General features: G+C 42.8%; 1 protein-coding gene across 4 annotated transcripts in view; it reads right to left on the bottom strand.

Moving 5' to 3' along the window:
• USP3 (ubiquitin specific peptidase 3) overlaps positions 1-10,469 on the bottom strand; it is a 109,724-nt gene extending 99,255 nt beyond the window's left edge. Inside the window, exon 1 of one of the 4 annotated variants that reach the window (XM_034994077.1) lies at positions 10,111-10,469. In XM_034994077.1, coding sequence (XP_034849968.1) covers positions 10,111-10,201 — 91 coding nt within the window. In that variant the 5' untranslated portion in view covers positions 10,202-10,469. Of the gene's footprint in view, positions 1-9,469; positions 9,747-10,110 lie in introns of those variants that run through there. The other 3 variants (XM_034994078.1, XM_034994075.1, XM_034994076.1) reach the window with 3 other exon arrangements.
• Positions 10,470-14,090: the final 3,621 nt, after the last annotated feature.

Below are 14,090 nucleotides of genomic sequence, written 5' to 3'. Positions count from 1 at the left end.
CCACATAGAGGCAAATTCTGATCCTTAAGGCTGATCCCCTCACTGGCTCAAGCATTTTATCCTATTTTGAAATTTCTGAAATCATTTTTCAACATGAAATGAAAACAACATATGGAAACAATGTATGTGAAACTACATAATCCCCAAAACAGTAAGGCACTAAATAAATTTATTATTCATTCTTTTTTTTTTTTAAGATTTTATTCATTTATTTGAGAGAGAGAGTGAGAGAGAGAGCACAAGAGGGGGTAGAGTCAGAGGGAGAAGCATGCTCCCCGCTGAGCAGGGAGCCCGAGCCGAAGGCAGTCGCTTAACCAACTGAGCCACCAGGCGCCCCTACTGTTATTCATTCTATCACAAATCTGACTTCTTCAGACCTACTTTGGTGAAAAACCAAATGAAGCTATTATGCTATATCTACTCTACCAGCCTTCAGCTAAATACTGGAACTGTGCCCCTAACTAGAATGAGGGGAAAGGGCAGTGAGGAGGAGCCTTAAAACTACTAAAGCCAAAGCAGATTACCAAATCAGAGTCAAAATGGGTCACTTTTGCCTCCGGAAGACCAGATACAAATAACTACAGAAAATTATCAAGAGTTTATACTGCTTCAAAAATAGCTTCCCCTATGAAGCAGATTATGCAGAATGAAAACAAAGCCATGAATCACTTAAGAATAATTCTAACATCCACTATTTCCATTTATTTAATATAGCAAGATCTGATGCTATTCTGTGCTTTTGCCAACAGCCTGAGTAAACAAATCCATGGTTAAACAGTAGCGGGATCTTCAGAAGAAACGAATCAAGTCATAAATGTCAATACCACACAACTATTATTTCAAAACAATACAAGTATATGCAATGTAAGATTCATATATATATGAATGAAGCATTCCCTCCCATAAATAAATAAAATAATTAAGAGGTTTAGGAACCTCTCATTATCAAAGACTTTAGTCAGGGAACAGTAGGTTTAATATCTGCATCGTATAACTCTCCTCCTAGTTTTTTCTGGTTATATAATAAAGGAAAGCAGTAAAGCACAAAGCAGTGGGGATGGAGAATACCACACTTGTATTTACTGGTGTGCTGGGAAACTTTATTCACCTCAAGTCAATGTGACTATTTATGAAGAAATGGAAAGAAAAAATATAAATTGGGCACATACTTACCTCTGCTTAACAGGCTAGATACCAAATATTACAGAAAAGAGGAACCTGTAAACTCCAATAGCTGTTCTAATTATTTAACAAAAACCAAGAGCTGGAATATGTTTTTTTTACAACCAGTAGACACAAATATTTAAAATATTTAAAATCCACATTTTCCCTAAAATATCTATTAATTGTTCAAAGAAAAAAACGCCACAAAAGCCTGAAAATGTTTTAAAATGAGGCTCCACAAAGACTACACACAAACAAAGCACTTAAAATAACTGAAATGAAACTGATGTAGTACATAAAGCTCTCAAATTAAATTCTCATGTCATGAATGTCGAGGTCTGGCAACTACTGCACACACATAAGGTGAAGCTTGAGTCCTTAGTTGGTACAGAGCAATTTCTCCAAAGTTAATGCATCTCACAATTAACATTCAAAATAATTCAGGTGGAAGCTAGAGTTAATCTTGATTAAATCAAAGGACATTTTACTGTGTGGCACTAAAATTAAAAATCCTCAATCAATAACCTAAGTACTAAATGTTATATGAGAGCATTTCTCTAACATGTTATCTATCAATTTTCCCAGGAAAACATACTATAGCAAAAATTGTTTCCTTGAAACAGCAGTATAATCTTCAAAAACTTCTGTCAAAATATTACCATCCCAATATTGTACAACAAACGGTCAAAACAAAGGAATGGACAATAATCTATTATTTAAAAAAGATAATCTGAGCATGGTCAGTAAGGACAAAGATTTAAAGAGGCTAAAATGGTATGTGTAGTATCTTACAATCAGTTAAATTAAACCTGCAGGAATATGACACTTAATCACCAGCCTGCTCTTCCTGGTGACGAGACAGTACAAGAACAGTCTATAAAATTAAGAGTTTTCAGGGTAGGTCAAGGATAAACGGGCAAGCAGATTTCTACAGGGCTGTCTTAAACCTAACTACAAGAACAACAAAAAATATCAGGACTGAATGTCTACTCAAAATGGAAAATAGCCCACTGAAAGCAATTTAATCCTAAAGCAGAATACAAAGTCTTCAGATAAAATCCAGTTGGTTATATCTTTTCAAACACATGAGCTATTCATCATAAAAATAAACTCTCAGAGCACCTGGGTGGCTCAGTCACTTGAGTGCCCACTCTTGGTTTCCACTCAGGTCCTGATCTCAGGGTCGTGAGATGGAACCCTGAGTGGGGGTCCCCGCTCAGCACAACACAAAGTCTGTTTAAGACTCTCTCTCCCTCTGTCCCTCCCACTCCAAGCTTGCTTGAGTGCATGCGTGGTCACTCAAAATAAATAAATAAATCTTTAAAAATAAATACTCAATTCTCACCTAGCATTTATTAATCATGAAGCACTTAGTTCACACAAACATTAAGACAACTATAAACTTCATTTTTTAATGTCCAAGTTTAATTTCAACAATAGTTTTCAAAATCTGAAATTGCCTTTCTAAGCTCATCTGCATTTTACACATCTGTAACCAGCACACATACATACTTGTCAGTACTTAAGAGAGGGAAATCTGTTTTAAGCTTTGTAGTCTAAAGACTATAATTAACTTTTATAAGAAATACAATTGGAAAATCTTAGAATATAACTAAATGGAATCAACAAAGTACACTGGCCTAAAAGCAAAGATTCAAATAACCTTTGAGCTACCAAAAGCAAAAGCAAAATTCCATATCTTAAGATTTCCCTCCCTCCCCCATCCCACAAGAAAACACCTCCAAGAAGACTGTCCTCTCCTAGAAACAAAATTAAAAAATGAGAAGGGGAAACTTCAAGAACAGAAGCACATTTAAAAAATAACCAAAAGCTAACTGCACTGAGAAAGCTGGTTTATTATATCTGAACTCAAGTAATATGAATTTCAGCCAACAAAAAAATTAGATCTGAACTATAATGAAGTTAAATTCAAAAACAGCAGTTTTCTTCCAACTGTATTACCAATCTTGTTCCAACTTGCCTGCACTTTAATCAATAAATAGGGAGACGAATGACTAATCAAATACAGAATTTTTAAATAAATTATTTTCAAAATGTGGAATTTAAAACGTATTTTATGTCAAAAATCTTCAAAGGAATTATTTCAAGCATGTTTCCAAACACTTTAAATCCTTTAAATTATTAAGCACTAAGTTACTGGATGACAAAATAAAGACCCTGCTTTTTAAAAGGCAAGCTAAAAGTATGGTTTGAATGGTATTTGAATCTAAGCTTTGGGCTATCTCTAATACCCCCAAGCATCTTAAGCAACTCCCTTAATCTTTGTCTCAGTTTCACAATCCATAAAACAGGAAAAACTACAAGGATGGGCAGTTAATTAAATTAGTCAGGATTAAACGCTAGCAAACTTCTTTGAAGTTACTTTATGTTGTTCTCCATTCTCCTCCTACTCAGTAAAACTAATAGATGAGAAAACATCTGGAATTACTATAGATACTAACATCTGCAGACTCACAGCAGTTAAAAGATGATCTCTACATACAAGTTTCTAAGCCAAAGATCATTCGAAACCCCCAAAGATTCCAGGATACAATGGCAATGAACAAGTTTTAGGTAAATTTCCTTTCAATCTAAAAGATACCTACCCTTACCTACATTCTCAAATCAGACTTAATTATGAATCGCAGAGCATCTTGAAAGGTCTTGGCACAAAAAAATTCTAGGTAAGATGAACAAGCTGTTACTGATATTAATGCTAGTCTCACCATTCTAAGCTGTCAATCAAGTAAGCTTCATGACAAATATACCCTCCAAAAAGTACTAGCCCCTGCTGAGAATCTAAGTACTTCCTTCTAAGCCATCTGTCCAGGAAACCTCTATTAAAACACCCAGAATGCAGTTGCTCTCACGTCTAAAGGAGCTATGAATAAACATGAAACACTAAAATACATTAAACTGTATACATTTTCCACTTCAAGCACTGATAAACTACCTACCCAACTCTATTCTGAGGCCTAGGTTGAACACAAAACCCAGCGGTAGGTTGGTGGGAAACTGCACTAATCAAAGGGAAATAATATTTTTTTTTTCAAAGAAGGTAAAATATATAAAATAGCTCAAGAAAGAGAGAAAAGCTCCAAAAGAAAGAAAAAACAAAGTTAGGGGGAAATGTACATATAAATTACTCCCTGATGGAAGAGGGACTCAATTAAATTTTAAAACAGGAATTTAAATTACTCGCTGAGCTACAAACTAAATTACTCACTTTCTGCTTACTGAGCTACAAATACTATAAAACGTATTTCTAAATCTAGTTTCAACAATACAAAAATGAATCTATTAAATTCCAGTAAAGAAGGAAATTGTATAAATTAAAATGAGGAAAAAGTAGGATGTTATAAAAGCTAATCCTGTAAAAGCAAGTAATGATGAGAAGGAATTATTCTGAGAATAAATGAATAACGGGAAACTAAAACAAAGAGTTCACATTCTCCCCTCAACCCCATCCTTTCTTCTGCTTTGGACATGAAGGATATTCTTTGTATACTACTAAGAATACCATTTAGAAAATAACATCTGATCAATGTGTCAAAACTTCACAACAGCAATGCCTAGACTACAGCCTCTTCAAACAAACACATGGAGCACATTCTAGACTCTAGATCTTTCACATCTACTACCAATTATTTAGAGACTTTACTGAGGCTGGTTTAAAGTTCTGGGGGCCGGGAGGTAGCACTGCCAGAAAAACTAGAAAAACAATTACATTTGACCTAAGTTTACAAATATTACCACCACCTAGGTAAGCAGTCTGGGGAGAGCATGGGCATCATTTCTGTGTTTGTGAGTTATCCTGGTTGGATAAGTTTGGGACTTAGGTAAGATTCCCGCTGGGACATCCTTAATGTTTATTAGCTTCTAACTAGTGTCGTAAGCGCAACGCCAGAAATTGGAAATCTTAGTTCTTCTGTTCATGGCTTTTTATTCACCGTACCTAATAAGCTTCCTAATAAATCTTTGCCAGACTTAAAAACAAAACAAAACAAATACTACCAACAAAGTTTAAGTTCTTCAGAGAAGTATATAAAATTCAAATGTTAACCTCCAGAATTAATGTGAAAAAGTATCACCTGTCCACTGATTTTTAACTGCCCCATCCACATATACACTAAAATGTCCACCTTCCCATCTATAAACACAGAATGTCAAAAGAACTCAATTCCATTGCCGTAGCATTGCAGAAGGCCACTTGCTCATAATCCAGTCAAAGTTTACCTTACAGAGGAAAATACTGGGAGTAAAGACTGGTGAAAGCATTCTAGGGGGAAGTTCACTTTGTGTTTATTTTCAACATGAAGTTTAAGACCATTCCAGCCACGATCTGAATGGAAGAAAGTTCCTTCATTCATTAAGCAAGTATTTACTGAGTGTCTTGTTACACGCTAAGCACCTAATAAATACCTCAAACAGTGCTACCAAAAAGCAGTAAATGCATTTGACCTAAGGATGAACAAATGACTGATCCTATCTAGAAAATGTAATCTACTGGACATACAAGAGTCTTCTTTAGATGGAGGGTTGTGAGAGAAATATGACACAAAATAACCCATCACTGGATCAAGGTAATTTCTCACCTTTATCACAAGCTTTACTATGAATTACAAATTTATTTCCACTGGCAAGGATCAATAATCAGCACCCCAGCTTACTGAATGGATCATCAAAAAAAAAAAAAAAGGTGGGGTTCTAATATCCACCCCAAACTGCAGAACATTTACTTTATTTATATTTACTTCACCTGGGTAGAATAATGTGAGGGCAACCATTTACTGGAAAATTAAAGAGGCATTCTCGGCTCTTTGAAGAATTAATCAGGGAAAGTTCTCATGCCTATACTATTAAAATAGCTCCAATTTAACTGGCTATTCTCTTTCACCCAAACCCCTGAGGTCCAAATGCTTATTCTTTGGCTTTCTTTAGTTATTAAAACAGTGGTGTTTAGAGCATCGTTTTAAACAATTTATGTTTTTTTCCCCCTCTATTTTACCACTGGTTCAGTCCTCTTACCCACAAAAATAAGAAATGCCCAAGTCTCCAGCTTCTGAAAATAACATCTGGTATGTGCACATAACAAAGATCTTGAGAGAATGTCCTAGTTTTTATTTAAAACTTTTTCACTTAAAATGAGAATGCCTTTAGCAAAGATTAGACATAAATGTTTTTACCTTATTAGGAAATTGCTATTTGCAACATTTACCTTAAACCACAACATGGATTTATCTTCTAACCTGTTAGCTTCCTGTCTCTCACCAACTAGATTAGACTGTAACTTTTTTGAGAGGACGGGATGACTGGACCCCAACAGAACTGGACCTGTTCCCAGCAAATGTATTTCAAAAACTCTGTAAGTCTCCGCAAAGACATACATGTTGCTAGCCTTCAGGATTTCTCTAATTTTTTAAAGCTGTTTTGATTAGAGCACTTGTCCTTCACTGTTACTATAGATGTATACTAGCAGATTCTCCAAGTGTGGTTTCCAAAACCCTGTCAGGGGGTATGTGTAGTCAAACCATTTTCATGAATAATATTAAGATGTTACTTTTATTGTTTACCCTCATTCTCTCACAAGCACACAGTGGAGTTTTCCAGAGGCTACATGATGGGTGATATCTCAAGAGACCGAATGCAGAAGCAGATATGAAAATGCAGCTGTCTTCTATTAAGCTAGACATCAAATAGAGCTGCAGAAATGTAAAATAATGCCACTTTCCTCATTAAATTTGTTTTGAAAAGTACAGTTATTTTCTATAAACCATTATCTCTATTAACAGGTAATGGATTACTGTTATTTGTAAATGATTTAATAAAATATATTTAAAATTTTTGTTTTAATTCTAGTACAGCAAATATCAATAGATACAATCCATACAAAGGCTCAATAATTTTTAAGTATAAAGGGATCCTGAGAACAAAAAGTTTGAGAACCACTGCAATACACAATTACATAACCTAACACACAATGCCTTCCACAGATAAGAAGCTCAAGTCAATGGTGAAGTATAATTACTTCTTACACCCCCTAATCTTGTTGAGTAATATATCTCCTTGCAAAGCATAATTCCGGCATAAAGCCAGTCTGTCCTAGGCCCTAGTTAAGGGGCTTTAGATATTTAAGTATGTGGAGTCCTATTTATAAAGATGTTCTGGCCTGTAATACCAACTATTACTTCCATAGTGTACAGGAGTTTCCCAACATTTTCACAAAAAATTACTTTGTTCATCCTAGCAGCAACCTGTGAAGTAAATGTGAAGTATTACCCTTTTTTACAGATGACATAATGAAACTGACGCTCAAAAGCAAAAGAACTACTTGTCCAAGGATGTATTGCTAGCCAGGAGAGCCTAGGATGTTGGCCTTTTGCAATTTGCTTGGCTGCCTTAAGGCTGTTTCACTGTGGTGTAATTGCAGGCTCCCAAAGAAAACAAGGCAAGGGCATTACTTTTATTGTCCCAGTGCCAAAACAGGGATTTTTTTTTTTTTTTCCTCCTTAATAAGAATGTAATCAGACTCAATACCCGGTCACAGCATTATTTAACACACTGGCTACCCTTTTGGTCCACTCCTCAAAAAAAAAAAAAGGAAAGAAAGAAAAGAAATTCAAGAGTGTTGGGGAATAAATACCAGAATACATATTACTCCAAGATGATGAATTAGTTAAGGATTCACAAATTTACTAATCATTTAATCACTGGAACAGGCAGGCAAGAACAAGATCAAGCTCAATACAATAAGAGATTCTATCAGTGAATGGATGCCAAGAGGTTAAAACAGGAGGCCCAGATGAAATGGGCTCAATTCACAAAATATGGACAGAAGAAAAAAAACCACAAAGTTGTAAAACTAGCTTTATCGGTTCTACAAATCCAAGCACGTGACTAGCCACCCTAGTAAAGCAATGTCAGAGACAAACTTTGTTGTAAGATGCATCAAGACGCCATCCTTCTCCTGGGAGAGAAATGACCCCATCTTTACAGCTAGACACACTGGTTTGTTCTTGCTATCAGCACAAGTCTCTTAGTTATGCTCCATTTTACCTTAAGTTCCTCAAGAGATACTCAATTTTCTGCACTCTTTTCCACAGTCAAGTGGACTCCCTGACTGACAAAGGCAAGACTGACTCACAACAGGATACGCGCCACTTGCATAAACTCTTTTCGTTTTGTAGATGCCTGTGCCCAGTGAGGCCATCTTTAAATTTGATGTGAGTTTACCTAGAAAAAGCCAGAAGTGTGCTGTCCACTTAGTATCCCTGAAGTTTACTACAGATGAGCAAGAGCATCGTTCCTCATGAGATATGCTTTTCCTAGTGTTTACTTTGGTCATTTCTTTTCAAATCTCTTGGGGAAAAAAATTAAAAGTTACAGTTTTAGCACCACAGCAATAGCTACAATTACAGCTAATGCACCCCCAATCAATTTGTAAAGCAATTTGATACACCTTATTTGTTTTTCCATACTCAACATTCACTGTGGAAGATAAATTCTTAGGTGAGAGCTAATTTGTACAAGTTCCTGTACTCTCATAAAAAAATTGCAATACTGCACTGTAAAACCAATTAACCAGTTAATCTTTAAAGGCTTCATGCAGAAAAAGATAATTTGACTTTACAAAGTCATGCAAAGCATCAAACCTCTGAGAGCTCCAAGAAACTGCAGTTATTTCTACTCCTTACCCTAGAGTACTTTCTTCTTTGTGGCGTTGCCTATGTTTTTCTCCAAGGACATAATCACCATTTAAGAAATAACCTGTCAAAAGTGTTAAGGCATTCTCCAAACTATCTTCCCAGCTCCAAATCACAATGAAAAATGTCACACACCTAAATTGTTCCATTGCTTTTTTCCTTTATTCCTTCAAATGAACTTAAGATTTTTTAAAAAGCACAATTCGAATTTTACACTACACCCCAAGCTACCACTGATCATATCAAAGCTAATAAACAAAGACTCTAGCGGCGGCACCAGGGCCCTACCAGGAAGTAATCAAAGCAGTGTGGCTGGTGCGATCCTAAGTCGCTGGAGCAGACAATAAGAGGGCACTGGGGCTTCCAAAGAGCCCGGCAGAAGGAGTTAAGATGCTGAAGTAACGCAAAAGCATTACATCAACCTAATACCTGTTCTACAGCACCTGAACTTGGGAATCCTAACCCAATTTCAGACAACCCAGAAGATCTGAACAGCAACTCGAGCCGCCCCTCCAAACCAGCGGCTGGCTCAGCCTCCGGAGCTTTTTAGCCCGTAGCCTGTTTTCAAACTTCACCCTCCCTGGCTGATGAAAGACTCCGACCTCCGCCGCCCGAGTTCCGAATTCCGAGCGCCTCTCGCGGCTGAGGATTCCCACCTGGCGTGGATCGAGTTGCCCGAGCCCGCCGGGAAGCGAAGGGAAACGAAAGGAAGCGGGGCCGAGGAAGCGGCGAAGGGCCCCAGCGCGTCCCGCAGCCCAGACAAAGCTGCGCCGGGAGAGCGGCGCTTTTCTCGTGCGCCGGAGAAGGGACGCAACCCGGGCCCCGCCACACGTGCGGCAGCATCGGGGGGGGCCGGACACCCGCCCCCACAGCCCCGGACCCCGCAACACGGGTGAGCACGGCCCCCCAGCAGGGCGGGGCGGGGGGGCGAGCTGCCGGCCGGCCGGGCTCCCCGCCCGCCGCCGCCCCCACGCGCTCGTGGCCCCCGCGGGCTCCCGCCCCTCTCGGGCCTCTCCTCAGCCGGCCGGGCCGTCGGGCCGCGGGAAACAAAGGAGCCGCCGCCGCTCCACCCGCCGCGCCCGCCCGAGCCCGCCTCACCGCGTACCCCTCCCCGGCCGCCGGGCCCGGCTCGCCCGCACCCCTTTCCGGGTCCACGCGCCGGCCGCCCGCGGCCCCTAGACGGCAGGCCCGGCGAGGCCGGGGCCTCGGGTGCGCGGCAGGGCCGCCCCGGGGCCGCACTCACCGCTGCAACACCAGGACGACGGGGAGCCGTTGGGGAACTTGGCTGAGTCCGGAGCGATGCAGACGCTGGAGCTGAGGTGCGGACACTCCATGGCCACGAGTAGGGCGGCGAGGAAGACGGAGGCTCAGGGACTTGGAGACGCGAGGGCGGAGGGGCTCCGAAGGCTCCGTCTGGGGTCGCTCCTCGCCGGGCGCTCGGCCGACGGCGGCTGCGTCCCGAGCCCTTGCGTCAAAGAAAGCAAAGGCTTCCGGGCGCCGGGTTTTCCCACCCGCCGTCTCCAGAAGCCCCGCTCCGAAGAACGTGGAATTCCGGGATCCGGGTTCTACCGCCACTCCTAGGCTGAAGGCTTCCGTCTTCCCAGGCCGGCCCGGCCCCGCCCCGCCCCCAGACCCGGCCCCGCCCCCAGACCCGGCCCCGCCCCGCCCCCTCCCGCCGGGTGGGGTCCCGGAGCGCGCGGGCGGGTGGCCCTGAGATTCAGGCTGCGTTCGCGAGTGACTTCCCAACTCTGCCGCACGGGGCGGCCACGGCTTCTCCCACCCCTCCGCACGGGTAAGGGTGGGGCGCCAAGCCCCGGCACGCCGGGCAGGTCCGCTGCGTTTACCGCGGAGGAACGAGTGCTCTCAGAGAAGACTGATCCTGCGCGTGGTGTGGTGGTCTGACGACACTGTGGTAGAAAATCTAGCCACTCAGGAAAGTGTGAAGAAGCAAATAAAAACCACTCGGGCAGACAGGCACTGTAGGTCCCATTTTACACACGGAAACACAAGCTCAGAGAGATTAAGTTACTGGCTCTCGGTGGCCCAGCCGGCTGCGTCGGTCCCAGAGTAGTCCCGATTTAGTGTTATGCTCCCTGCGACAGGTGCGATACTGACCCAGTTCTAGGTCCTGAACACGTGGCCTTTAGCCAGCCACCTGGGTACTGTGTGGCTGGGCCCGCGGGGGCGCCCACGAACCTGGGATCAGATCTTGTCACCGTGACTCCCCATCTGCGTTACCTGGAGCACGTGGTTGGACTTTGAGACTTCACTCACCAGTGGAGGTTCAAGTGAGATAGATGTAACCTGGGTTTGCTGAGCGCGAGGTCCCAGTTCCCAGGTGATAAAAAGGGAAGGGATCTAACATGTGTTAAACACCCACTACCGTCTTCTAGCCGGGCACTTTACACACAGTATCTCATTTAAACCTCGCACCACTCTGCAGGCTGCTGTTACCGTGCTCTTTTTGGCCTGAGGGAAACTGAGTTTGTAATTGGTTAATCCGTGCGGGCCTGGATCCCCGGCTCTTTGACCTCTTTATGGAAAAGGGGACAGGGCAAGTCTCAATTGGCCGCTTGGGCCGGCATTACCCCCGAGCTAGCCTTCGATCTCTCTGGGGAACGGCCTTGAGGACGTCCGGGGCTATTACAAATATTGCCTCCAAGTTGGGGCTTCTTGTAAAACCCGGCGAAGGAGCTGGAGGGCCAGGAGGCGAGCAGGGAGAGGGGGGAGGCTGATGTGGCAATGCTGCGGGCAGGGCGAAAGGGGGAAGGAAGGTCAGGAAATGATTAACCGGGCCGGGCTGCGTAGTGGTTAGAGCAGGGCACCTCCCCGCCGCGCGGTCCTGGAGGAGCCCAGGGACGCCCGCCGGGTCACTTCTCACTGCCCCCTTCCCCCCCCCCCCCCCCCCCCCCACTCTGCCGCGACTCGGTTTCTTCCGCACGCTCCTCTGCTGCTTGAAGTTCAGTCACCTGGGGCATCTCTGCCCACCCTTTCCCCCGGTAATATTTTGGAATTAAAGCTCTTCTGTCGCTTTCCAAGTTTTATTTGATTGCTTTTAGAGCAAGCCCGGGTTTGGAGATTTTAGGACAGTGAGGAGTTGTGGAAAGTGCAGTTGCTCAAATCTTAGCTCTGTTGCCTGCTTGATGGCCAATTTTAGCAAGTGTCTCTAGTCCTCCCAAGCTTTTTTTCTCTCTCTTTTTTTTAATCTGTAAAACTGGAAAAATAATACTTATCTCACAAGGAAGATGTGAGAATTCATGAGAATTGCCACTACTTAGTAGATAGCCAATAATTTATAAAGCTTTTTTTTTTTTTTTTTAATAGCCGGTGAGGGCATAATACCCTAGGAAGGGAGTGGATAAACAATAAATCAGACCTTTGCTCAATCTGACCTTCCAGCCCTCTCTGCTTTTTCTTCCAAGGCCTGGCTAGACCAACCTCTGGTTCTCTCTAGACAACTACCCCCCATTTAGTATCCATACCCTCTCATTTAGCCATGGAACATGCAGTGTGACCCATGTCGTCTTCCATAAACAGCATGTAATGCTTCTTTTTCCACTCTCTGAAAGACTCAGTTTCCTTATCCTCTAGACCTCAGCTTAAACATCACTTCCTCAGGGAGGCCTTTCCTGACCCCACTCCACCCCCAGGTTACCTCCAGATATGTGATGCCCTTGTTTGCCCTCACACTCTGCCTTTTAAAAACACTCTTCATGCATGTAATTATTTGTTTAATGTCTCTCTCTCCCTTGGAGGTCCATACGGATAGCAAACAAGTCTGTATGGTTTCCTGCTGTATTCCTGACATAACCTGTGGAAAATGTAGGATGTCCAATAAATAGGTGTTAAATAATGAATGGTCGATTAGCAATGTCTACCTTGGGCAGGAGCATAGGAAGTGGCTGAGTATATGTCAGGTATTTGCTTCTCCCCCTCAACCCCCAGGTAATCTCTAAATTTCCTTTTGGCTCTGAGTGTATCATTTTAACGGCATTAGGAATGTGAAAGCCCCTAAGGTGTAAACTGCTTTAAAAAAAGAAAGAAAGAAATAAACCAAAGAGAGAAGAAGGAGGAGAAGAAGAAGAAGAAGAAGAAAGAGAAGATTTTCATTAGCCTCTTCTCCTCTCAACCAGAATTAAAAACTCCTCCGGAGCAGGGGCCCTAATTTAGTCATCACTGACTGCTAAAGTCCCCAGAGGGTGAACTATGACTTTCAAACAGTCCAGAGAAGCTGGCAAAATCAGAAAGGCCCTCCTGGGGCTTTCACTAGATTTCCCTAAAACTAGAGACAGAACTTTCCTGTGTCTCTGAAAGTTTTCATTAAAAAAAAACAAAAAACAAAAAGCCTTCGCGGTGAGTAAATGTGTCAAACTCGGGGAAGACCATGGGGCACACTGGGAAATCCGCTTTCTCAGTCCCTAATCTCTTCGGCTACATACAACAACAACGTTTGCTTTTTTGTTCTTGGCGCACATCCCTTTGGCGCTGAGGAGCTCTGATACACTTAAAGCCCTAGTGGTGACCAGCCAGCCTCCGGCTCGGGCCCTGGGGACCGCGGCTGCGGGGATTCCCCGACCAGCCCCCTCCCACCCACCCCCGTCGCGAGGCCCAGGCGGGGGATGGGGGCGCTCCTGCCAGAAGAGGCGGGTGTGTTTTCAAACTTTGCACCTTTCAGAGGAGAGGAATACACGATTTCGACCATGCTATCAAATGCTTCTCTTCTAAAAAAAAAAAAAAAATATATATATATATATATATATATTGGAGGAGGGTTGCTGAGAGGGGACGTCATACATTGCCATGGGAACAACGATCAGGAAAGGTGTCAAGATTGCTGTGACCTTCCCCTAGCCTTACACTTGAGACTAGCAGCGGAATCGGGGGTCCCGCCCAAAGCAAGGATTACAAACTGACCAGGCCCCGGGGAAGACTTAGCTTTGACTATCCCCACGCAGGCAAGGCTTATTGGAAGCACCCAGAGAGCTGAGTTAATTATTTACCCTAGAGATTTTTCTAGGAGCAAAGCCTCCTTGGGAAACCAAAGTTAGAGCTAGAGAAGGCTCGGTGAATATTCGGGGGGGAGGGGCGGGGGCGGGGAGGAGGAACAGTGCCTCAGGGACTCTTTTTATCACCTGATTTAATTTTCCAAGAATCACTAATCTGATACTTGCTGGCTTGGTTACTTGTTTATCTATTATCATTCTCTTCCATGAGAACAGAGAC

This window comes from Mirounga leonina, unplaced genomic scaffold, assembly GCF_011800145.1.
Source record: "Mirounga leonina isolate KUSES-001 unplaced genomic scaffold, KU_Mleo_1.0 Mir_91, whole genome shotgun sequence".
NCBI classification, from domain to species: Eukaryota; Metazoa; Chordata; class Mammalia; order Carnivora; family Phocidae; genus Mirounga; species Mirounga leonina.
The sequence above is the reverse complement of the archived record's forward strand: the minus strand, read 5'-3'. Positions and strand labels throughout refer to the sequence as shown.